Source organism: Leopardus geoffroyi, chromosome B1 (genome assembly GCF_018350155.1).
Source record: "Leopardus geoffroyi isolate Oge1 chromosome B1, O.geoffroyi_Oge1_pat1.0, whole genome shotgun sequence".
NCBI classification, from domain to species: Eukaryota; Metazoa; Chordata; class Mammalia; order Carnivora; family Felidae; genus Leopardus; species Leopardus geoffroyi.
The window spans coordinates 96,564,844-96,588,541 of NC_059327.1; the positions used below are offsets into that span (position 1 = coordinate 96,564,844).

Below are 23,698 nucleotides of genomic sequence, written 5' to 3' on the forward strand. Positions count from 1 at the left end.
AAGGTAAAGAGGTGAATGCAATGATGGAAATTCCATGAAGAAAAAGAAATGAAGAGCCAAGAAGGGAAGTACACTTCTTGTTAATGATAAGAACACCTCCAGGGACAGCCAGTCCCTTCTATTCAATCACTAGTTGGTAGGCTTTTCTTCCTACAACTGTAACTATTTCTTTTTTTTTTTTTTTTTAATTTTTTTTTTTTAACGTTTTATTTATTTTTGAGACAGAGAGAGACAAAGCATGAACGGGGAAGGGGCAGAGACAGAGGGAGACACAGAATCAGAAGCAGGCTCCAGGCTCTGAGCCATCAGCCCAGAGCCTGACGCGGGGCTCGAACTCACGGACCGCGAGATCGTGACCTGAGCTGAAGTCGGACGCTTAACCGACTGAGCCACCCAGGCGCCCCTAACTGTAACTATTTCTGACCAAGATCTCTCTTCTATTTGGCATAGTACAGTTATACAACTTTTCCTTCATTATTATATACTAAAAACAAATATTTAAACTTTTTTAATGGCAGAAAAAGATCCAATTTATTCCCTATCTACATCATTACAATCGATATGAAAGGAATGCAGACAGCTAAAAGAATACTCTGATGCTCTTGTATTTTACCTTAATAACTAGGATAGGTTAGTTATCCAGAATGTGGGGTGAAATGCAAGAGGATAAAAAATTCGAACAAGGTTTCAAAGAGCACCCCTACCACCAGAGTAGTGACTGGACAAGAAGAGACAATCAGCCATTTTAATCTTCCATCCCTGACCACAACAAATTCCACTACCATAGAGCATGCACCATAGACTAAGGAGTGAAGGATGAAAGGGGTCAGCAAAAGTAACCCTTCTCTAACACCTTGCTCATAGAGCTGGAGTAATTATAGGCCAGGGTAAGAAATGAGCATATAAACTAAGCCTGTCCATAACTTTTTTCCTTCTTATTATAAAGGGCCTTCTAATTATTTTCACCTGAAAAAAGGGTTTTAGTCAGTGAATGCTAATTTTTTTTAAATTATTCATTCCACTGTCATTTTAATAAAATAAAATAGTATCTCAGGTTATGACTGTCAGATATATTCCAGGAATTTTTCATATTAAATATTGTTTATTTATATTAAAAATTTAATAAAATAAAGCCTTAGGTTTAGGAAAAACAGGGAGCAAACATATATTTAAAAAACTAGTATCAGTAGAAAGATGTTGTTGGCCAGAAACAATTACCTTTAGGGCTGTGTGTTTGTTTTCATCTTCTTCCATCCATAGATCCTGTTCATAGTAATACAAGCCATCATTAATGACTTTAGCAAGTTCAGATGTAATTTTTGCCCGAGACATGTGGTTGCCCGTTCGATCTCCTCCAGGATGTTTTCTCATGTAAGGTGGTGTCTGAGTTACAATCAAAATCTTGTTTAAATCCTGGTCATCAATTTCATAATCTGAATCATTATCAGACCAATCAGTAAATGTGTTTTTTCGTCCTTCTATTTGCTCCATCTCTTCATCAAATAAAAAGTCAAGTTCTTCTTGCTCTTGTTCATCTGAAGGATATAGCTGATTTGATGCCTCTTCAGGCAGAGATGCTGATTCCTAAGGGAAGAAAGTGGTATTTTATATACACACTTTTTTTTAATCACTTAAAAAAATCACGTTACAAGTAATATGAAGCCTAACATGCTCAATGACTAGTCAGCAGGCAAATTATAAAAGAAAATCAAATCAGTAGTATTCTAGCCCAATAAATACAAAGTATTTGTTAAACGCTAAGTCTAACGCTAAAGAAAAACACAAAATTGAGTAAAAGGAGGGTTATATTAATCTAAAAGATTCCTTTTAGAGTTAGAATGGTGCTTAGCTCATCCACTACTGCACAGCAATTCATTTTACAGATGAGGGGAAAAAAGGCCTAGAGATAGAAGTTAATTTGTCCACAATTTCAGAACTAGTCAGGACTAGAACAATCAAGGTTTTTTGACTTCTAAATTCAATAGTTAGACTTGCTAGTCTGAACCTTTGCAATTACATTAATGCCATTAACTAGGTTTCCTAGATAATCCCTCTGCTCAATCTTCACCTCCACTCAGTATGGCCTGGTTTTCATTAAATTTACCCTAACATGTACTCAATTGTTGAGCTTTGCCCTTCCTGAAAAAGTTAAAATTGCTTCCTACTAGGTGACATAACAAGTCCAAACTTTCAGATCCTAGAGCTTCTAAAATCTAAACTAGTCTAGATTTCCAAAACTCTCAACACAAGAAAATAGGTTTCTCAGTATTATCTTCCTATGCCATCCTATGACCAATCCTCATCCTTTAGCAAATGCTAACTCTCCTATACAATCCCTTTCTTTGAGAACTCCTATTAATGTAGTATATATTCATTCAGTCAATAATTATCTGGGTCCTCACTGTGAGCCAGGCACGGTTCAAGGAAAGGGTATACAATAATAACTCTGCCCTGACAGAACTAATGTTCTAGTAAATAGAAGGCTGTCCATGATGTTATTAACTAAAAACAAAACAAAACAAAACAAACAAAAAGAAAACTAACTTTTAACACACTGTGAATATATTTAGGCAACAAGAGATGTCGGCAAGGATGCGGAGAAAGAGGATCTCTTTTGCACTGCTGGTGGGAATGTACACTGGTGCAGCTACTCTGGAAAACAGTATGGAGGTTCCTCCAAAAATTAAAAATAGAACTACCCTACAACCCAGCAACTGCACTACTAGGTATTTATCCAAGGAATACAGGTATGTTGTTTTGAAGGGACACATGCACCCCAATGTTTACAGCAGCACTATCAACAATAGACAAAGTATGGAAAGAGCCCAAATGTCCATCGATGGATGAATGGATATAGAAGATGTGGTGTGTATGTGTGTGTATACACACACACACACACACACACACACAATGGAGTATTACTTGGAAATCAAAAAGAATAAAATCTTGCCATTTGCAACCACGTGGATGGAACTAGAGGGTATTATGCTAAGTGAAATTAGTCAGAGAAAGACAAAAATCATATGACTTCACTCACATGAGGACTTGAAGAGACAAAACAGATGAACATAAGGGAAGGGAAGCAAAAATAATACAAAAATAGGGAGGGGGACAACACATAAGAGACTCTTAAATATGGAGAACAGAGGGTTGCTGGAGGGATTTTGGGACAGGGGATGGGCTACATGGGTAAGGGGCATTAAGGAACCTACTCCTGAAATCACTATTGCCCTATATGCTAACTAACTTGGATGTAAATTAAAAAAAAAAAAAAAAAAGCCACATCCTTAGTAAACTTCACTTTGAGAGAATTGTACACTCACATACAGTTGTAAGAAATAGAGATCTAAGACCCCCAGGATGGCTCAGTCAGTTACGCATCTGGCTCTTGGTGACAGCTCAGGTCATGATCTCACAGTTCATCAGTTTGAACCCTGCATTGGGGTCTATGCTGGCAGTGCATGTGGAGCCTGCTTGGGATTCTCTTTCTCCCTCTCTCTGCCCCTTCCCTGCTCGCTCTTTCCCTCAAAAAACAAACATTTAAAAAAAAAAGAAAAAGAAAGAAAAAGAAACAGAAATCTTATGTATTTTTTACCCAGGTTCCTCCAATATTAACATCTTGCAAAACTATAGAATATCACATATAAGACATTGAAATAACCCATTAATCTTACTCAGATTTCCCTAGTTTTATTTGTACTCATTTTGTTTATGGATTAGATCAGAGCAATTTTTATCACATTTGAAATTTTGTATCTAACCATGAGTCAAAAATATGGCAGTTCTACCATCAAGGATTTCTCCTCCTGTTTCAGAACCACACATCTCAGTCCCTCACATGCCTCCAAGACATCAATTCTCTTTTCCTTACTTACAGTACACAGAATTACCAAAACACGTATGTACAGAATCTGTACTCTTTATAATTAACAAAGTTAAAAATAATATAATGAGATTAAAATACAAAATCACAATTTAAGAAAATTTTGTCAGGTTTAAAAAAACTGAGTTATTCAAATTTAAATTAGTCACAAGTAAAAAGGCCAAAGTATCTTAAATCATATTCAGAAGTAAAAGGTAAATTTTTAAAATTGACACAATAGAACTTATTTTTAACTACTGAGTAGTTTTTATTTCTGGCCAATGGTTCCAATTTTTACAATTTTTTAAACTTTTCCAATTTTATATATTTACTTGACAAACAAAATACAGTAGTCTTATACTCAATCCAAAATGTATTACACTTCACTTGGCTTGTAACAATTTACCTTCAATTTCATTGGAGATGGACGAGGTCTCTTTTTTACTTCTATCCAAGGTTGTGAGTCCAAGTCGGGCAAACTGGCAGACAGACCTCTAGATATTGCTTGGAGATTACTCGTTTCAGTATTTTTCTTTGGGTTCAGTGGACTTCCAAATCTTGGAGAATTTGGGGCAGACTCTAAAATTTTAAGTTGGTACTTAGTTAAAAAAAATGGCTTTCTTACTTATAAAACACCTTATTTTTCTTTACTTGGGTTTTTTTTTTTTTTCACAAAAACATGATAAATCAAATCTCAATTATAATCTTCCCAAGGACTTTCAAACCTGAAAAGCTTGTATGATGTATTCAAGTAAAGCCAATGAATAACAGATACAAGGAATGTCACCAACTCTTACACAGATCACATTCATTCAAACTTCTGAATGTCAATTGAGTCACTAATTGTGACAATACATCTATTTAGGGGTCAATTCCGTGTGCAATCTTAAAATCTATTAATTATATATAATGAAATTATGGCACCTTGAATGCTACTAAGCCACAGACTAAATGTGTCTTTTATTGAAGGCAAAATCAGTCCTTCAGTGTTCTGCTATGATCTATAGTAAGCCATTATTCCTACTTTTCACATTTCCTTTGCTTAATGAGGTTTAACCGAATGCAGTGTGCCCACTTAGCTCATACTGAATACTGTTTATAAAGAGTAGCATGTCACGTCATTAAAGTGCACTGCTCTGGCAATAAAATGTAAAACATTTTATTTTGTTTTAATTTTTATTTATTTTGAGAGAGAGAGAGTACACAAATGGGGGAAAAGGGGGTGGGGGCGGGGGGGTGAGAATGCCAAGCAGGCTTCACACTGTCAGTGGAGAGCCAGATGCAGGGTTTGATCCCACAAACTGTGAGATCATCACTTGAGCCGAAATCACGAGTTAGACGCTAAACTGACTGATTACCCAGGTGCCCCTAAAACATTTAAAAACTCTGTTGGAATTAAAAATGCCTTTCTCCACACAATCTTTTAATCAGAATAACTACATGCTCCATAAATAAATTCCTAATTGATTCCTTTACAAATCTTTTTTTAAAGTCAAAGAATACTTGTTTAAAGTTATAATGCAATATGTACTTGAGTCATACAAAAATTTTAAATACTAATTTAAACTCTAAAATTCTAGACATCATTTTAGTCCTGAAAGCCAATTATTTGAAAATACTGCAAAGTTGAATATTACATGGAGAAAGCTGAAATAAATGAACACCAACCATCTTTTTTTTTTTTTTTTTTTTTTTTTTTTACTAAATGAAAATGCAAAGTCACATTCCAGGACTTTGGATTTGAGAAGAATATTCCAAGATTTTACTTCACCTACTACATGTTAGTTATTATCCTCTCCAAGAATGCATAGTTAGATCCAGGATTCAAATGCCAGATTACTATATTACTTTTTTAAAATGTATATTCCTTCATAATAGAAAAGGCTCTAAAACTGCATTGTCTAGTATGTAGCCACCAGCCAAGCCACATGGAGCTACTGAGCACTTGAAACATGGCCACTCCTAAAATGTGCTCAGGATAAGTGTAAGGTACATACCAGATTTTAAAGTCTTGGTACAAAAAAATTTTTAAAGGTAGAATGAATCCATAATTTTTATATTAACAATATTTAGGTATATTAAAATGTTTAAAATGTTATTAAAATTGATTTCATTTGTTTTGTAGCTTTTCAGGCTATTAAAATTATTAGGATTACATGTGTGGCTAACATTCTATTTCTATTAGACACTGCTGCTTCACAATTTTCTAAATTAATGGTATATGTATCATTAATTGATCCACAAAGGTAGTACAAGTGAAATGCTAGGTTTGGGCTGCAAGTAAAAAGTTATAGGAATGGGAAAATATTTAACAGCAGAGAACCCTATTCCTAACACTATAAATCATCTATGTTCAATGCAGTGACTAAATCTTTAAAAATAGACTAAGAACCACCACCCTAGCAACTGAGAATTAACTAAATTACTATGTACAGTTCATGTATAAATGATTAGAACAGCACCTGGCACATGGTAGGGAAATCAGTAACTACTATTTTTAACATAGAAATTTAATCTTAAACACCTACTTAAGTTTATTATATAATAATTTCTAAATGCTCTCTAAACTTGAATGTTTCTACCACGAGTCAAGTGTTTCACTATATCCATAACACATGTGCTTATAAATTAAATGACATTAAAATAAAGAATTTGGGTAAGACAAGAAAAATCTAGATTTTTTAAAGGAAGTGTTTATCTTATAATTACCTACACATATGCTCTATGTGATGTTTTCTTTTATAAAGATTTCAAACCTTATATGTATAAATTTTAAGGGTTAATGGTAAAGCACTCATCTTCCAAAAACAAATGAGTGAATATTACTTGGATGACTTGACATTAAACTTGCTTACAGATAAAAAAAAGAAATTAGACACATACTTGGACACCTATAGGTTCTAACTTGTGAGAACATAGAAAAAAATTGATCTTTGCTGCCTTCATTAATTGAAAATTGTCAACCTGACTCTCCAGAGATAAATCACCATACATATTCCATGATATCTATCTAGTTTGACTTCTTTATGCACCCTGAATCTGGGTATTATATTATCATTATATAGATTGCTCTAAAAGAATTATATACTTTGTATGTGGCACATTCAGGAATACTTATGCAATTTTTCAAAGGAAATCTCACAGCTTATTAAAAAATCATTAGGGATCTTTCTACACATTTTTCAAAAAACCAAAAACAACATCAAAAAACCCCAAGAAGGTCAGGTACCCGATACTCTCAATTTTGATGAATGAAATCCTTTTACTTAAGAGCTGATAGTGTAATACTATATCCAAAGAACTGCAAAACCTAAATTTTTAAATTAACATCTTACCATTCCCATAATCAACTTTTTCTGGTGCATTGAGGTCCTCTGTTCAGTGCAAAGGTGAACTCATGTTACACAATTCAACCTCCATAGAGGGAAAAATAGAAATTTTAATTTCTTTGATGAAAAAAAACCAAAAATGTTTAAATATTTTACCATATAAATCCCTCTGAAAGTATACATCAACAGTTACGTTTTTGAAACTTAAGATTGTCTCATTAGACATAAAAAGGATATGGATAAAAGTTTCTTTACTTATAGGCACAGATAAATACAATCTATATTTCCTATCCTATATCCATTTCAAATTTTTGGTGACATACTACTTTGTATTGAAACTAAGGCTTTCTCATCAGAAGGTGATTATTAAGGTCAGAAATCTGAGGATTCATGGGAAAAGGTTGAATTTACATATTTATTCCTATGATGTCATGTGAATCAGCATAACTCTAAGAACATTCTGTCTTCCTATATGCCTTCATTATCCATCTAGTTAATGATGTATAATTTAAAGAACCTAAAAATTTTGACATACAAATACAGTGATTTTAGGGAAGATGTATGTGAGATGTAAATGAGTGTATATTTAAAAAACACAAAAATGTACAAGACGTTGTAATTTTATTCTTGTCATTTTATTAATAATGCATAAATGGTTAAATGAACAGGCATCACCAACTTGACTGACCTATCTTAGCTACCTGTGGAAAAAGTATATTCTATTTCTATCTAACTCACCTAATGCCTGTTCATAAGCAGATTAAAAATGTCATCTTGGACCCCAGATTTACACAATAAATTAATCTAACTTACACAATCAGACATTATGTCTCTTTTAAGAAAACCTAAAAATTGTCACTTTTCTTCAACTTTTAAAACATCTGCCCAAGTTTCTTGCTTGGCAAGGTTTAGAGGCACAGAGGGCTAACAACCAAAGAAACACTAAATAAAAATATCTGTGAGACTGTCCATCAGTACTTTATTGATGGCAGGTCTCATATACTAGTGTATAAAAAATACATTTTGAAGAGTTTAGAAAAAAATATTCCTGTTCATTTCTCAAATTTTTTATCCCTCAGTGTCCACATTAATACATCTTACAGTCCATGTGAAATATTATGACAGCATGTGAGTTGTAGACTGCACACTATACTAAAGGGCAGATCAAATAGCAAAGGACCTAACAATGTAGGAAATGCCACTCAAGCCTATTTCTGCTTTATTGATCTGGACACAGGTACAAAAGTCTGGGAGGAAAAGACAGAATCTTGCAATAATTCCAGAATGATAATTAACTTTCCCACCGTAAATAAAAGTAGCACATGCAGCCCAGGCTAATTACACACAAATGGTGGCTCCTATAAAAACAACAGCAGTCCTCTGGTCTGTCTCTCATCATCATCACAAAGGTGTTTATCTCCATTGTAGTGGTGGCCCAACCTCCTCCACAAGGAGTTGGGAGTAGACATTCTTGCATAGAAGTAAGTCTGGTCGCTTTCATTTCTGCAGCACGATTTGCTCCAATGTTTATAATATTTCAGTGAGTCACCTATTCCTCTGCATATTCCGATCAAATGACATCCAAGAGCATCAGTAGATCATCACCCTGACTGAAAAAAGTTTAAGCACACATTTTTTCCCAAGAGGGAATGTCTTAAAAATGATCCAGGAAAAAATTCTTAATATTAAAGCAGTTTTTGGAAATTCTAATTACCATCAATTCTTTAATCAATAACCTTAATAATTCCATAACAGTACCCCAATTCTGCTTTCGAATATAGATCATCCTGTCTTTACAAGATGGGACTGAAGCACACAGGTAAAACATTAAAGTCAAGCCCACTCTTGAGTATAAGACTTTTAAACTATTTCAATCCTATTAGACTACTCCAATTTTAGAAGAGGAAAACTGGCACAATATATCTATAATCATTTAGTAAAACTAAGAAGATGGACAGAAATTCCACACAGGACAAAGTACACAAGAATAGAGCAGAAATTTACCCATAATTCTTAAATCTCTATTTAATTTATGGTTCTGTGAGAGGATAATATGAATAGAATTGAGAGCATCAAAAGTCATTCAGTTATCTTTAATTTTCCTATTGAATCTAAATAAACCTTTTGAAAGGATAGGTAAATTGAACCAAATAGCCCACCATTACACTGCTTGCTCTAGAAGAAAAGCTGTTACCTGTATGTGAACAAAAAGCTTGGCCTGGTACAAACTCTGGGCAATCAATCAGTTGAGAGAAGTCTGTCTGTGGCACAGTACGCGGAGGAGGGCCTGGAATTGGCCATTTTTCCGGCTCTATCTTTTTTCTCATTTTCTCATCCACAATTTCCACTTCTGTGCTATCTTTCAATGCCTATAAATAGGTATTTTCAGATACTAGAGAACTTTCATTCAAAACATTTAAATTGCATATCCTATAGTTCCAATCACCTAAAAAAATTTTAAATCTGAAATTAGCAGATATTATACAGAGTAAATGGTTTTAAAAGCATCCACAAATTAACTACTTAGAACAAATTTCTAAATCATTTGCCCCTGTGATAGGTAACAGATATCCTGATACAATATGCAGCAGATAATTTGGTTTTCACAACAGAGTAGGCATTTAAGGATTATTATGTCAACTAGAAGCAAACTACTTCTATGGCAATTAAGCTTTATTGTCAATTTTTTTCTCTCATATTTCTTTTTATCCTACCTTAATATCACCAAATAAAATTTAGGCATTATTTTAATGACTACCACCATTAATTAAATGATAAAAAAACACACATATACATTCCTCACAATACCCCATAAGGTACATAGATGAGGAAACTGAGGCTCAAAAAAATAAAGTAACTTCATAAAGATTATACACTAAGTATGAGGCAATACAAGGACTCACATAATTTATTAGCTACCCACCACCAATAGCCTTAGCCACTAGGCCAAAGTGCTTTGCAAAAATACACATGCTGTAATTTAATGGTAAAATAAAACTAGAACAAAATTTCCTCAAAATAAAAGACCTACTGATCTGAATTTTATCTGAAATTCAAAGGTACTCACCTTTTAAAAATTAAATGAGAAAAAATACAAATATATAAAAACTGAATATACATACTTGTTATTTTATAAAAGTTGTAACTTGCTATATTTTAGTTGGAGAACATATGTGTACAACTTTTTATACCTGTATGCCTTTAGTATACTACTTACTTTTCAAGTTACATTTTCCATAACTGGACAGTACTTTAAAATTAGTATTACAAATTATTTAAAAACAAACTCTTTTGATGGGAACCAGGATACTCTCTGAAAAAAATAGAGTCTGAAACACAGAATAAAGGAAATAAGGAAGAAGCCTAAAGTAAAAAGTTTGAATTGGTGATATCTATATTTTTTTCCTAAAATATTTTCCCAGTTTTGTCTACTGAACATTCTAGAAGCAATGACACCCTGGTAGTAAACTGTAGTACAGTATACTCAGCATCCAGATCCTGCAACAACGTGGATGAATTTCAAAAACTATAAATGAAAGAGTCAGGAGACAGAAGAATTCCATTTACACAAATGTGTACAAATAAAGACTAATCTATACTGATACAATAAGAAAAGTAGTTTGGGATGGAGCAGAGGGTTGGTAGGGGAGGACTGACTGTGACTGGAAAGACCATTAAGTAAGTTTTTAGAGTAATGGGCTATATCCTTTGGGGGCAGGCTTACACAATTTCAAAACTCAAATACCTAAGGCCTCTGCATTTTACAGCATGCTATTTATACCTGAATTAAAAAACAAAAACAAAAACAAAAACAAAAACCTTGAGGGGTGCCTGGATGGCTCAGTTAAGCGTCCGACTTCGGCTCAGGTCATGATCTTGCAGTTTGTGAGTTCGAGCCCCGCATCGGGCTCTGTGCTGATGGCTCAGAGCCTGGAGCCTGCTTCAGATTCTGTGTCTCTCCATCTCTCGGCCCCTCCCCTGCTCATGCTCTGTGTCTCTCTGTCTCTCAATAATAAGTAAACGTTAAAAAGAAAACAATTAAAAAAAAAAAAAACACCTTGAAACTTTCTTAATGGTTTAAATTTTTCAAAACCATGTTTGGAAAAAGACTGCCAATAGTGTTGGTAGAATGTGGAGCAAGTGAAACTCTCAATGGTGGTAGTTTTAATGCTTAGCAGTATTTTCAAAAGCTGTGTGTGTGTGTGTGTGTGTGTGTGTGTGTGTGTGTGTATGTATACACCCATCATTTCACAAGAAAGTACATATGTCCATCAAAAAATACATACAATAATATTCACAACAGTACCACAGATTCAAACTGTAAAGAACCCAGGTATCTACAAACAGGAGCATGGAAAAGTACATTGTATTATATTCATACAAGGAAATACTAACCTAAAATGGATAGTCAACAACCGCTACACACCAACAACATGGATAAATCTCACAGAAATGGTAACTATAAGTCAGATACAAAAAAATATACACACCTCTGATTATGTGAAGCTAAAAAACAAATGAGAGAACTCTAAAGAAGTAATTACCTTCGAGAAGAGCATAGTAGTACAGGTTAGGAGGGGACACAAGGCAGCTGCCTGGGATGTTGAAAATGTTCTATATCTTAATCTGGGTATTGGTTACACAACTATATTCATAGGGAAAAGTAATCTATAATCCTATGATTTACAACATACAGTGTATAAATTATGCCTCAATTCAAAAGAAAAAATCTGAGGGGAAAAAAACCAAAGTTCTTTATATACAACTATTGAGTAATCTTCTAATACATACTGTTTTTAGAAAGAAAGACATAACAATATATGTATGTAGTATAACATGAACTATCTCAGGAGAATTAATAAACAGAAAAGAAGTAACAATGATAGTCACCAAGAAAGATTTAACTAACTCACTATTGGAGGAACATGGGAAGAAAGAAATTCTTCACTACATAATCTTTGATTCTTAAATCACAGGGAATTTATTCCCTATTGAAAAAAAAGCTCAAGAAGAACATAAACAGACCAGAAGTTGTGATTTAGATTTAGCATCAGACAAAAATTATGTTTTACACAAAATTAAGGAAAAGATCTAGACAAGAGTTTTAATAAAGCCAAACCATGTTTATCCTGAACTCCTAAACAACGAGTTAAAGTGTACAGTTAACATTTCTAGACACCTGAAGCTTTTTCTAGTAATGTTGGTGCTTTTTTTTTTTTTTTAAAGATTATTTATTTTGAGAGAGAGAGAGAACACGAACATAAGTGGGGGAGGGGCAGAGAGAGGAAGAATCCCAAGCAGGTTCTGCACAGTCAATGCACAGAGTACAAGGTGGGGCTTGAACTCACAAAACCATGAGATCATAACCTGAGCCAAAATCAAGAGTTGGGACGCTCAACCCACTGAGCCACCTAGGCACCCCTGGTCCTTTTCTTAATGGTATCTATTATTATGAAAAACTACCAACGTTAGAATACATAGATAATGTATTCCTAGTTCCTGGTCCTATGCCTGGTATCAAGAGTAAAGATTTTCATGTGTGAAGACTTAGAGATAAGACACCAGTACACATTCTGAGGAACCATAGTCAGCCAATTTTGAAACAAGGTTTCAGATAAGAGTAGTAGGCATAGTTCTAAGGACTTCCCTTAAGCCCTTATACTCTATAATAGTTTAAGTATTATTTGCCCTCTTTTAACAATGAGAAAACAAGCATGAAGAGGTTAAATAACTTGAACAGAATTACAGAACTGATTAGCTAAAGTTCCAGGATTAATTGGATTAAGGAAAAAAAAAAAAAAAAGGAAGACACAAATAGACCTCAGCTGTGGAGCAAGAATCAGGAATGCAGTAAACTGGATCTACCATATGATCTAGTAATTCCAATTACTGGATATACCCCCCAAAAATAAAAACAGGATTCTAAAGAGATATCTGTATGCTCATGTTTATTGCAGCATTATTCACAGTAGCTAAGATATGGAAACAATTTAAATACTCATCAATAGATGAATCGATAAAGAGGATGTGATATATATATGTCGATATATACAGGTAGATAGATAGATATCAGAATGTTATTCAGCCTAGAGAAAGGACACCCTGCCATTTGCAAAAACATGGATGGACCTTGAGCATATTATGCTAAATGAGATAAGTGAGACAGAAAGACAAGTACTACACGATATCACTTATATGTGGAATCTAAAAACATGAAACTAAATAAAAAAAGAATAAAATAGTGTTTACCAGGAAACAGTGGGTGGGGGAGATAAGACTGATGCTTAAGGGCACAAACTTGCAATGAGTAGTAAATAATCGACAGAGATTTCATGCACAGTATGAGGACTATAGACAAGAATACTGTACTATAATTATGTACATGATATGTACATTATGATAAATATCACAACAGTAATCATATTACAATATTCATGTATCAAAGTAAAAAAAAAGTACAGTAAGCTGAAAATGAATGGGAGTAAACAGACTCAGTAAGATAGGCTGTGTAGAAAACTTCAACCAGGGGCACCTGGATGGCCCAGTCAGTTGAGCCTTGATTTCCGCCCAGGTCACGATCCTGGGGTTGAGGGACAGAGCCCTGAATCAGGCTCCACGCAGAGCATGGAGCCTACTTGAGATGTTCTCTCTCTCTCTCTCTTTCTCTCTCCCCTCTCTCTCTGTCCCTCTCCCCTGCTCACGTGCTCTCTTTCTGTCTCTCCAAAATAAAATAAAACTAAAAAAAAAAACAACAACAACAACAAAAAAAAAACAAAGGAAAACCTCAACTAGGGCAGATAGGGGTGTGAGCTCAAGTATATTTTACCTCTTTTGATTGTTCTTTTCAAGAACGAAAAAATTTGAGCGTATTAAGCTACATATAGCAAAAAGTTGGTAGAAAGTAAATGAAAATCCCAAAAACAGGAATGAACAGAAGGACATCCTTGAAAACTAACAATAGCAGCAAATCATTATTTAAGGCTTACTGTTTGTGCCAGATACTGTCACCACACATTTCATCTCTAGGACTACCCTATGAAGTAGGTAGTGTTAGGATTTCCACTTTACAGAAGTCTCAGGACATTACCCAAGGTCACAGAGCTACAAGGATGTGCATGCAGATTGTTAAGTCCATGCTCTAAACTACTATGTTTATATTGCAAAACCCAATGAAATCTTACATTCTTAACAGATAAAGGATAATTTTTCCCACTTAACAGATAAAGGACAACTTTCCCATTCATTACAGTGGGAAAGGTGCATAATGAATATTAAATGAATGCAGATCTATGCTGTTCTAAATCACTGTGCTTATGTATTTCTGTATTTCAATAGCAGTATTTCCTTCTCTATCAATAATTGTAACCATAACAGTAATGCAAAAGTTCTTTTAAATATTCCTTCCCTTCTACTACATCTTCTACTAGAAGATGTAAGGAAGCAGATAATCAATAACTTTAAAATTATGCTTGAGGGTTTTTTTTTTTTAATTTTTTTTTTCAACGTTTATTTTTTTGGGGACAGAGAGAGACAGAGCATGAATGGGGGAGGGGCAGAGAGAGAGGGAGACACAGAATCGGAAACAGGCTCCAGGCTCTGAGCCATCAGCCCAGAGCCCGACGCAGGGCTCGAACTCACGGACCGTGAAATCGTGACCTGGCTGAAGTCGGATGCTTAACCGACTGCACCACCCAGGCGCCCCATGCTTGAGGGTTTAATGGGAATACCAATAGACAAAAAAAACATACCATAATAAAATTACAACCAGATTCCTACAAAGTACAGAGAGTCGGGGAAATCAGTCACAACTTCATTGAAAATGACAGCTAAAATAGATCTTTGCTATTAGCACGGACAATGGAAGTACTTAATAAACTCATTCTACTACAAATATTATATTTTTATGAATACTAAGCTTTGCAGGAAAAAACAGTCTTCTTAAAATTACAAAGAAACTTTAAATAGTATTTATTAATAAATGCAACAATGACACGGTTTGAAGTAACTTCTTTCATAAAACAAAGACTCATTAATTACATGTCAACAAATAAATCGCTAGTTTATATTGTTTTGAAATATTGACTCTTCCTGTAACTAGTTTTTAAAACATGGAGCACACCTGCTCAAAACAAATTGCTAAAAAAGTCAAAGAAATCTGTTAAGAAAATTAAAAGATGAGGGACACTTGGGTGGCTCAGTTAAGCATCCAACTTCAGCTCAGGTCATTATCTTATGGTTCATGAGTTCTAGCCCCTCATCAGGCTCGCTGCTGCCAGCACAGAGCCTGCTTCGGATTCTCTGTCTCTCTCTCTCTACCCTCCCTGGCTCACGCTCCCTCTCTCTCAAACACAAACATAAAAAAAAAAAAAAAAAAGAAAAGAAAAAGAAAATGAAAACATGAGCCAAAGACTGGGGAAAAAAAATCTGTAAAATACACACAAAGCACTTGTATCCAAAATAAAGAACTCTTACAATAAAAAGAAAATAAAAACCCTCCAATAAAAATGGGCAAAATATCTGACCAGACATTTCAACAAATAAGATACACTGATGGCAAATACACACATAAAAAGATGCTCAACATCATTAGTCATTAGGGAAATGCAAATTAAAGCCTCAATAAAAAACCACTACATATCTATTATTCAAAAAAACTGACAATATCAAGTCTTTCAAAACTGTAGCCAAAGGGCAAATTTGATTATACCTATGTAGGCAACAGAAAAACAAAAATGTTCAAAGCATTTCTAGAGCAGGACAAAAAATTTAATAAAAGCATTAAGAATACATCTGGAAAGATTGCTTTAAATTACCCTTTCTATAGCACATGAAAAACTCTCAAAATTTTAATAAATAGAAATACATGCCATTTTGCAGCAACCTGAAGAAGACTTAAAGAGCCAAACACACTCAAGAAGGTCCAAGTTTGAAGGGTCAGGTTAAAAACAGGTGGTAACATCATTAGTAAATCTTTGAGGGGTCTCCAAGGTTAGAAATTTATTTGGGTTTTATAAAATGAAAAAAAGCCATGAGATGTAGTCTAAGCCTTAGGTAACTACAGGTTACCTTTTGCTTTTTTTTTTCCTATGTTTTTTTCTAATTTTTTTTTTTTTTAACATTTATTCATTTTTTGAGAGACAGAACACAAGCAAGGAAGGGGCAGAAAGAGAGAGGGAGACACAGAATCCAAAGGAGTCTCTAGGTTCTGAGCTGTCAGCACAGAGCCCAATTCAGGACTCAAACCCACAGACTATGAGTTCATGACCTGAGCTGAAGTCGGATGCTCTACAGACTAAGCCAGCCAGGTGTCCCTCCTTTTTTTTTTTTTAAATACTTGAGAGAGAGAGAGAGAGTGAGAGAGAGAGTGGGGGCGGGGCAGAGAGAAAGAGAGGAGAGAGAGGAGAGAGAGAATCCCAAGCAGGGAGACTAGATCTAATGACTTTGATATCATAACCTGAATGGAAATCAAAAGTTGGGACGCTTCACCAACTGAGCCACCCAGGCACCCCTTTAAGTTTTTTAATATAATTTTTAGAGGAGAGTTACTTAATAGCATAACTGAATGGAAAGTACAGACTGTTTTGCAACTATTTTTTAAATGAATAATTACCTCTAAAATGAGATTAAGGTTTGTAGTGAGAGCCTGAACACGGTGGAAACCAGCAATCAGGGAAATAGGCAAGAAACCCTGTTCATCCATCTTTCTCCTAAGAAAGAAGTCCCGTTCCAAATTTTCTACACTGAAGTAATATTCACTGAAAAAAAGAAACAAGCAAAAATAAGTAAACATAAGTTTAATTAATTTATTCAATAGGAAACAAAAATATCTATCACTTATATATCAACAGCTTTAAAATTATTTTATTAGTAATATACAGATTTAATACAACATAGAAGGTAAATACAAGACCAAAGCCCTACCAAGTTATAATTTCTTATCCATGAGTAGAAAGAAACTTAAAATACTGATTCTCTTCCAAAAAACTAACATTAACTTCTACTTAGATCAACTTTACCTAAGCATAAAGAATTAACCAGCATTTTACTTTAAAACAATTCAATAACTGATTTTTTTAAAATGAGTCAATTAAAGGAAACTTTTTATTAAAAGCTACTTTAACTTGTTTCATTTAAACACTAAATAACAACTAAACACATGTCAACAGATTGCCTTCCAACTTTTCCCACATCACTGAGAACAGCTTTCTTGGAAGTACTCTTTGTGAAGTTTACAGAGTAGATTACAGTTTGTTTTGTTTTCTAAATAGACGGGGTAGTGACATTGTTTAATCCTGAATGCTAGCAACCAGTACAAAGCTACTGAGTAAAAACTGAGTGAATACATGAGCACAAGGGTACACACACAATTATATATCTACAAGATCTCCCTGTATCTTTGATGGAGAGAACTATAAAAGACATTTAAGAATGAACAGAATATACAGCTGAACAAGGAATATCTATGATACATGGGGGTACATGGGGTACCATGAGGTACAAGGGGGAAAAAATACAGAAAAAGCTAGCTTAGATACCTTAATCTTCTCTAGGAAAGTAGAGAGAAATGTAAATGGATAAACTGTATGATCAATAACTTTAAGTTCTAAGATACAAAGATAATATGAGTATATTCAATAGTGGCATTTGAGAAACAAGTTTAAAATTACAGCCTCCATGGGGTGCCTGTGTGTCTCAGTGGGTTGAGCATCTGACTTCGGCTCAGGTCATGATCTCATGGCTCACGAGTTCAAGCCCCAAGTCAGGATCTGGGCCAACAGCTCAGAGCCTGGAGCATGCTTTGGATTCTGTGTCTCTGTCTCTGTCTCTGCCCCTCCCCACTCACGCTCGCACGCGCTCTCTCTCTCTCTCTCTCTCTCAAAAATAAACATTAGGGGCGCCTGGGTGGCGCAGTCGGTTAGGCGTCCGACTTCAGCCAGGTCACGATCTCGCGGTCCGTGAGTTCGAGCCCCGCGTCGGGCTCTGGGCTGATGGCTCAGAGCCTGGAGCCTGTTTCCAATTCTGTGTCTCCCTCTCTCTCTGCCCCTCCCCCGTTCATGCTCTGTCTCTCTCTGTCCCAAAAATAAATAAACGTTGAAAAAAAATTTAAAAAAAAAAAAAAAAAAAAAAAAAAAAAAAAAAAAAAAAATAAACATTAAAAAAAATTTTTTTTTTAAATTACAGCCTCCATATAGAAAAACAAAAATAGAATTCTAGAGAGAACAAGAGGACAAATGGGGGAAAATGTAGAAAAGAATACAAAAGAAATACATGACATCACTGATGATATGGCCTACAAGTTAATAATCCTATACTGTTCCCAAATCAGAGACAGTTATCAAAGATCAGTGGCAAATTATGAGAAAGCACACCAACTCATGTATTTAGTAACACAGGGTTACTAAAGATACCCTTGAAATATTTAGGTCAAAATCTAACTTTGAAGAAATAATCACCCATAAATGAGAAATGGCTTTGAGCTACTTTTCACCAGGAGAAAAAAATCTTTATTTTAGAAATGTAAATACTCAAGTTGTTTCTTTATACTCAGATATTTATCCAGTGATCAAAGCGCAAAGCTCCCTTGGATCAGTGAACTACTACTGACATCTCAGTAACACTAGTAAATCATTTACTTGTTTTAAACACTGAAGAAAAAAAATCTTAAATCTTGAAGAAACAAAAATCCTGATTTTGTTATACCTCCAAAAGCCCTTTTCATAGTGCCTGGCATGTGGTGGGCACATCATACACTTCAAAAGTCCTTTTCACAGTACTTGACATAGTGGCACATGATACATATGCTTAAATTCTAAATTTTCACACATTAAGACATTTGATTTAGTCACAAGTTAAAACCGTTCTTAGACAAAAACTTCTCTGAATCATTAATAAGATGGTTTTTTATTCTACTACTTCATGAAAATCTTAGTATCTAAATAAATTCATAAATCACCCTATTACCTATGGTATTTATTTTTTAAACTTCTAATGGGCTACAAACTACTCATTTCTAAATGTGAATGTCAGAAGAGACTGTCCTGGCTAGAAATAATCAAGATCTTAAATTTTTAATATTCTGATATAAAAAATGACAATACTTTTTCAGTTAAAATAATTTTAAAAACTCAATCGTCCCTAATACAGTTAAGCCTCTTACTTTCAAAATACATTTAGCATAATTTTCCACAAATGCAAAAAAGTTTTCAGTAACTTCTCAAAGAGAAAAATGTAAACCCTACTCAATGAGCCTATCTATATTAAGTATGAGAAACCTCAAAGAAAACAAAGTCAAAAGCATGACTCCTCCAGAAGTCCACTAATCAAAGAATAACAGTAAAGAGCCATTCTAAACCTGGTACTCTAACATCTGCCAAAAACCCTATTGCTAAAACAGCAACAAGAAAAAAAGGAGTCATGCCCAGTGCTGTGTCTGACATTTTGTTCAGTGTCCTAGGGGACATTATCATGTCCTACCTTGGAAGCTCTGGATTCTACACTGCATGATCAGAAATTTTGTCAACACTGAAGTAGCTCTCTGCTCCTCCCTCACTTGTATGAGCACATTGGAGGCCGATTATCCTGACATGGAGTTGCATATCCACTGTCAGGTGTCAGAAGGGACCTGGCAGCAAGAGTTACAAAAAAGACAGGAATAGTGGTTTGAAGTTGATAGCCACATGCCAGGCACTTTCTGCCCATAAAAAGGCCCTTTTCTTCAGTGTTTGCGTCAACTGTAACAAAAGAAGCAAGAACAAAATAAACAAGTTGCTTCGTATTGTATGTAAGCCAATCAAATCCACCATGAAGACATCCCAGGAAAATGCCTGGATGATGCCGATGACGAAATTATTTTCTAACAGAGTCAATTTTCTTTCTTAAATAAAGATAGATGTTTTTAAGATACTTAAACCCTTTCAAAAATAGTTTTTCTTTTACTTTGTTAAGGATAAAAAAGTAATCAAATTTCAGCAAACTGGTTATGCCAGTCACTTGAGGACATTTTTTCACCACTATATAAACACACTATATAAATAGGCAAAACCTTCTATACAATACTAATATGTACAAGGGTTATTTTTTCTCTTAACGACAATAGAATATTCTCCTAACATCAACTTCAGTACTTCAGAGGGCAACTATTATGAAAACTAGAATAAAAAGTTTGAACTAAAAAAGATTAGGTAGTTCCCCTTCAATATGTGCCACAAAGAAAGAGAACTTAAAAGTTAAAAAAACAAACTTAGAATTTTGAAATCATTTGCTAAGTAAAAATATATCTATCACCACTTTTTGTCATTTATGTTCATTTGTGAATTTCAATATAAGCATTTATTTGCAAATAATAAGCCAGGCTTCACTTGTTCAACATCAAATATCTATATGGCAATTTTATATTCTTATATTTAATCACTCCTAATATACCATGACAATATTCTTTCAACTAACGCCCTTTAAACAGAGAAATCCCTGAATAGTAAACAAAGCAGAAGTCTTATGTAACAACATAAACCAAATATAAATTTTTAAAAAATACTTCACTAACATTTCCTAGAAAAAAAAAACATAAAATACTATTAAAAATCTACCAATTTTACTAAGAAACGGCTTAAAAATGTATTATAACGTATTCACTATCAACGATGTTAAAGTTTGATGTTACTATCCCATCTGCTATGTCTGATCGACTTACATTTGGCGTTTAATATACTCTTTAAGCAATGTTTCTTCCACAGGATACACCTGTACACCTGTACCATCATCATAGTAATACATCATACTGGTATTAAGTTCTGTTTGAAATGGCTGATCAGTCCTTTCACCATGTTCTCGATAACCATATGAATAATCGAAGTTCACTTGATGTGAATAAAGAGAAAGAAAAGTGATTACAGATTTTTTTTTTTTTAAAAAAGAGAAACAGTTACTATAAAGAAAAATCCAAAGTCAAGTATTTGAAGGGGTAACAATTACAAAACCACCTTAATTATCAGACAAAAAATATTAGTTAAAACATTATATGGGGGGCGCCTGGGTGGCGCAGTCGGTTAAGCGTCCGACTTCAGCCAGGTCACGATCTCGCGGTCCGTGAGTTCGAGCCCCGCGTCGGGCTCTGGGCTGATGGCTCAGAGCCTGGAGCCTGTTTCCGATTCTGTGTCTCCCTCTCTCTGCCCCTCCCCCGTTCATGCTCTGTCTCTCTGTCCCAAAAATAAATAAACGTTGAAAAAAAAAAAAAAAAAAAATTAAAAAAAAAAAAAAAAAAAACATTATATGGGATAGTGGGCAAAACTAACAGATGGCTTGCACACTTTTTGAAACTCTATCTAATTTAACAAAATTCATGTCCTACATCGAGGATTTCCTCTGCCTCGTCCTCTTCCCCGTCCTCGGCCTCTTCCTCGGCCTCGAAACGAACCTCGGATGTTACCACCCTCACTTCTCACACTCGAAACTTCATCTTGATCATCTCTCTTTTCTCTATCACGCCTCCAACCTTTTAAAAACAAAAATATTTTTATACATTCCAATTTGCAACAGTAAATAACATGACTATTTTTATGAAAACATGGCAACTACCCCTCCCCATTTTGTAACAAGTTGTTAGTAACCAGGCATTCTTCAGATAGATACTAACTTAAGAGAGCTCACAGGAATTGGTCAAAATGTCCCTGGCATGAAAGAGGGTCCACAAAAGTATTGACATAAAGAAAACATTTTGATAAGGAAAATAATATACTAAAAAAAGAAGAGGTCCTTTGTTAAGATGGTACTATTCCAGATTCAAGACGTTCCAAGACTACTGAATGTGCATTATATAAAACTCCTTAAAAAAAAAAAAAAAAAAAAAAAAAAACTCCTTAAAAAAGTTTTACAAAATGTTTAAAGAAACATCTCTATTTAAGTAAAAGAAATTCCTTTTAAAGAAAAAAAGGAAATGAAAACACAAAACAAACTGGGAGATGATATCTGCAGTACAATATAAGAATTATATCCAGAATACACATAGAATGCACTATCGTGCATGCACACACACACACACACACACACAGTAACTCAGTGGGAAAAATGGCTACAAGATAGGTAGTCAAACAGGAAATGCAAATGGGCAATAAGCAAAAAGTGGTGTTCAGCCTCACTGGTCATGAGAAATGCAAATTAAGACAAAGAATATTTGATCTACCCCAGTCTGTCAAATATTTTCAGGTCCTATAATTAATCAAATATTGATCAAGAAGAAAAGGTAGAACACTGTATACAATTAGTGAGAGCAAAGTCAGACACATCCACTTTGAAAAACAAATTGGAATAATTAAATAAATTTGAAGGTACAAATATCTTAGAGACCAAGGGTTTTGCAAACTTGGTACTACTGACACTTTGAGCCAGCTAACTCTCTAGTGTAGGGACCTACAGAATGTTTAGCATCAGCCATGACCTCTACCAACTAGATGCAAGTAGCACTCACTCACCACCCCTTCCAAGTTGTGAAAACCAGTATTATCTCCAGACAATGCCAAATGCCCCCTTGGGAGTGGGGGAAAATCATCTCTATTGAGAATCACTGGCCTAGATGCTGCAAATCCTCTTCAATGTATACCCTAATACAGTTTTTTTTCAAACACTTCTGCCTCAACCCACAGTAAGCCTTACTGTATATCACACCCTGGAACACACAAATTTTTTGTAATTTAAACACAACTGTCATAAAAATTTTTCTGTGTGAAGAACTCTGAGTCTATCAATTTTTTTGGAAAAACCTGATCATCACCCAGTACACCAATTTCATAATGCACTCATGGGTTGCAGTCTTAAGAAATTACCCCAAAGGGGGCACCTGGGTGGCTCAGTTGGTTAAGTGTCCAACTTCAGCTCAGGTCACGATCTTCCAGTTTGTGGGTTCAAGCCCTGTGTCAGGCTCTGTGCTGACAGCTTGGAGCCTGCTTAGGATTCTGTCTCTCCCTCTCTTTCTACCCCTCCCCCACTCATGCTGTCTCTGTCTCTCTCTCAAAAGAAAAGAAAAGAAAAGAAAAGAAAAGAAAAGAAAAGAAAGAAATTACCCCTAAAGAACTTCTTGTACATGTTTACTGGAAAACATGCATAAAAATGTAAATATTTATTACACTTTAAAAAAACTGAAACAATCCAAATGTCCACCAACAGAAGAGATTTTATCAAATATGAAATGCCCTTTAGCAGGGGGGAAAAAAACAAACGTAAGGACTTACAACAATACACCAACATGCGGGGCGGGGTGCCTGGGTGGCTCAGTCGGTTAAGTGTCCGACTTCAGCTCAGGTCATGATATCACAATTCCTGAGTTCGAGCCCATGTCAGGATCTGTGCTGACAGTGCAGAGCCTGGAGCCCTCTTCAAGTTCTGTGTCTCCCTCTCTCTGCCCCTCCCCTGCCCCTGCTCTCTCTCTCTCAAAAATAAACATTTTAAAAAATTTTTAAAAAAAGAAAAAAAACAATACATCAATATGCATTAATCTAAGAAAATTAGACTAAAG

The 23,698-nt window shown here is 34.8% G+C and overlaps 1 protein-coding gene across 18 annotated transcripts in view; it reads right to left on the bottom strand.

Annotated features, from left to right (window-relative positions):
- Positions 1-23,698, bottom strand: part of LARP1B (La ribonucleoprotein 1B) — a 133,972-nt gene that overhangs the window by 89,498 nt on the left and 20,776 nt on the right. For 17 of the 18 annotated variants that reach the window (XR_006709881.1, XR_006709880.1, XR_006709878.1 and 14 more), the window contains 6 exons: positions 21,539-21,682; positions 20,882-21,047; positions 16,802-16,946; positions 9,386-9,560; positions 4,269-4,441; positions 1,219-1,584 (listed from right to left, as the gene is read on the bottom strand). Coding sequence is in view for 15 of the 18 variants with exons in the window: in XM_045467890.1 (XP_045323846.1) it covers positions 1,219-1,584; positions 4,269-4,441; positions 9,386-9,560; positions 16,802-16,946; positions 20,882-21,047; positions 21,539-21,682 (1,169 nt within the window). In the remaining 3 variants the exon portion in view is untranslated. Of the gene's footprint in view, positions 1-1,218; positions 1,585-4,268; positions 4,442-7,804; positions 8,802-9,385; positions 9,561-16,801; positions 16,947-20,881; positions 21,048-21,538; positions 21,683-23,698 lie in introns of those variants that run through there. The other variant, XM_045467931.1, reaches the window with a different exon arrangement.